Source organism: Octopus bimaculoides, chromosome 22, assembly GCF_001194135.2.
Source record: "Octopus bimaculoides isolate UCB-OBI-ISO-001 chromosome 22, ASM119413v2, whole genome shotgun sequence".
Lineage (NCBI taxonomy): Eukaryota > Metazoa > Mollusca > Cephalopoda > Octopoda > Octopodidae > Octopus > Octopus bimaculoides.
The window spans coordinates 4,310,752-4,312,575 of record NC_069002.1 but is presented as its reverse complement, the minus strand read 5'-3'; the positions used below and the strand labels follow the sequence as shown (position 1 = coordinate 4,312,575).

Genomic DNA, 1,824 nt, shown 5'->3' with positions numbered 1-1,824 from the left:
TATATATATATATATATATATATATATATACGACTGGCTTCTTTCAGTTTCCATCTACCAAATTCACTCACAAGGCTTTGGTCAACCTGAAGCTATAGTTGGTACATCATTTTTATCCTTTACTTGCCTGAGTCATTGGACTGCAGCCACACATACAAATATATACATGCTGGTGGCACTGCCTTGAAGTCAAACAAACCAACCTCAATACTCTATTTTTTTTTTTACACCCGGTACTTTTTTTTTTATTGATAACATTTTGCTGAACCACTAAGTTACAAGAATATAAACAAACCAACACCAGTTGTCAAGTGGTGGTAGTGGTGGGGACAAATAAAGTTACACACACACAGATAGATAGATAGACAGACAGACAGATATGTATACAATGGGCTTCCTTTAGTTTCCATCTCCCAAACCCCCTCACAAGACTTTGGTCAAAGTGCCACACATATCTTAATTTTTTTCTTCTTTTAAATGTCATTGTTACTAATTTTAAATTACTATTTACTAATTTTAAATTTCTAACTACTAATTTTGGATTACTAATTATTCTGTTAATTTGTTTTCCCTCTTATATTTTCAGAATGTAATGAGTTATTTACTTAACGATGCTGAAGAGGTATGTACACCACAGCTTCTCTTTAAACACCTTCCTTATAATATGGACTTGAGATCTCCCTCAACATCACCTTTAAATCTCTTGATAGGTTGGGGATTTAGTTTCACTTTAGACTAAGTTTTAAATATAGACCTCGACTTAATATCATTTTAGATGATGTCTTTAACCCTTTAGCATTTAAGCTGAGAATATCTGGCCCAAATATTATACTTGTTTTGAGTTCAAACTGGCCAGATTTGGCCTATCACATCTATCATATCTATCCAAAAATATATAAAACCACCTCTCCCCACCTTTCAAATACCCCTCCCCCTATGTAACCAGTAGGGATTTTTTCCTTTCATTTCTTTTTCTTCTTTTCCTGTCTTGCAAGTTACTGGGTAAAGGCACAAGAAAATTTTTTTTAAAAAAGCACCCAAAACACTCTGTAAAGTTGGTATTAGGAAGGGCATCCATCTGTAGAAACCTTGCCAAATCAGACTGGAGTCTGGCATAGCCCTCTGGTTTGGCAGCTCCAGTAAAACCCTCCAACCCATGCCAGCATGAACAACAGACATTAAATGACGATGATGATGAATCTATATTAAATGATGCCAAGGCCAGCATTGGAGCATGACACAGCCCTGTGTTCCTCCAGATTCTGGCAAAGAAAACAGATGTGAATTGATAATGCAGATGATGATGACTACACTGGGGCCAGGGAAGTGCTCTTCTCCAGAGAAACTGTCACTCCACCACTGCTCCAGACCTTTCCATCGGTAACAATTTCAACAAACAAAGGCCAGTTTACAGCTGCAAATATAGCAACCAGGATCCCATTACCAATAAAGAACCGAAATTACAACTTCATAGAACAAAAGCAGCTGCTCAGTTCTGATAAATTTTTGATTCTTTATCAAGAAAAAGTGGGGGTGTTGAACTTGTTATTCCTCCATTCTATATTTCTTCTACTTTTATAAGGTTTTTTTTATTTTCCCCGCTCTTTCAAAACACTTCTTTATTTTTTGTCATTAATTCTGAAGAAGGAGCCGAACTGTGGCAATACTTAGTATTTGGCAGGGTTATATTGCAACCAGATCACATGATGCAGTGTATGGATTGCATAACAATCTCTTATCGTTGAGTGATATATCATTGGGTTACTGAACCATAGCGCAACACTATCAGGAGGACTTTGTGCCTAACCTTTTGTGGCTGTGAAT

At 36.5% G+C, this 1,824-nt stretch overlaps 1 protein-coding gene across 3 annotated transcripts in view; it reads left to right on the top strand.

Annotated features, from left to right (window-relative positions):
- The window catches only part of LOC106879215 (cytosolic purine 5'-nucleotidase), a 129,833-nt gene that overhangs the window by 123,512 nt on the left and 4,497 nt on the right, over positions 1 to 1,824 (top strand). For all 3 annotated transcript variants that reach the window (XM_052975850.1, XM_052975851.1, XM_052975852.1), the window contains exon 11: positions 587 to 622. In XM_052975850.1, the coding sequence (XP_052831810.1) occupies positions 587 to 622 (36 nt within the window). The remainder of the gene's footprint in view (positions 1 to 586; positions 623 to 1,824) is intronic.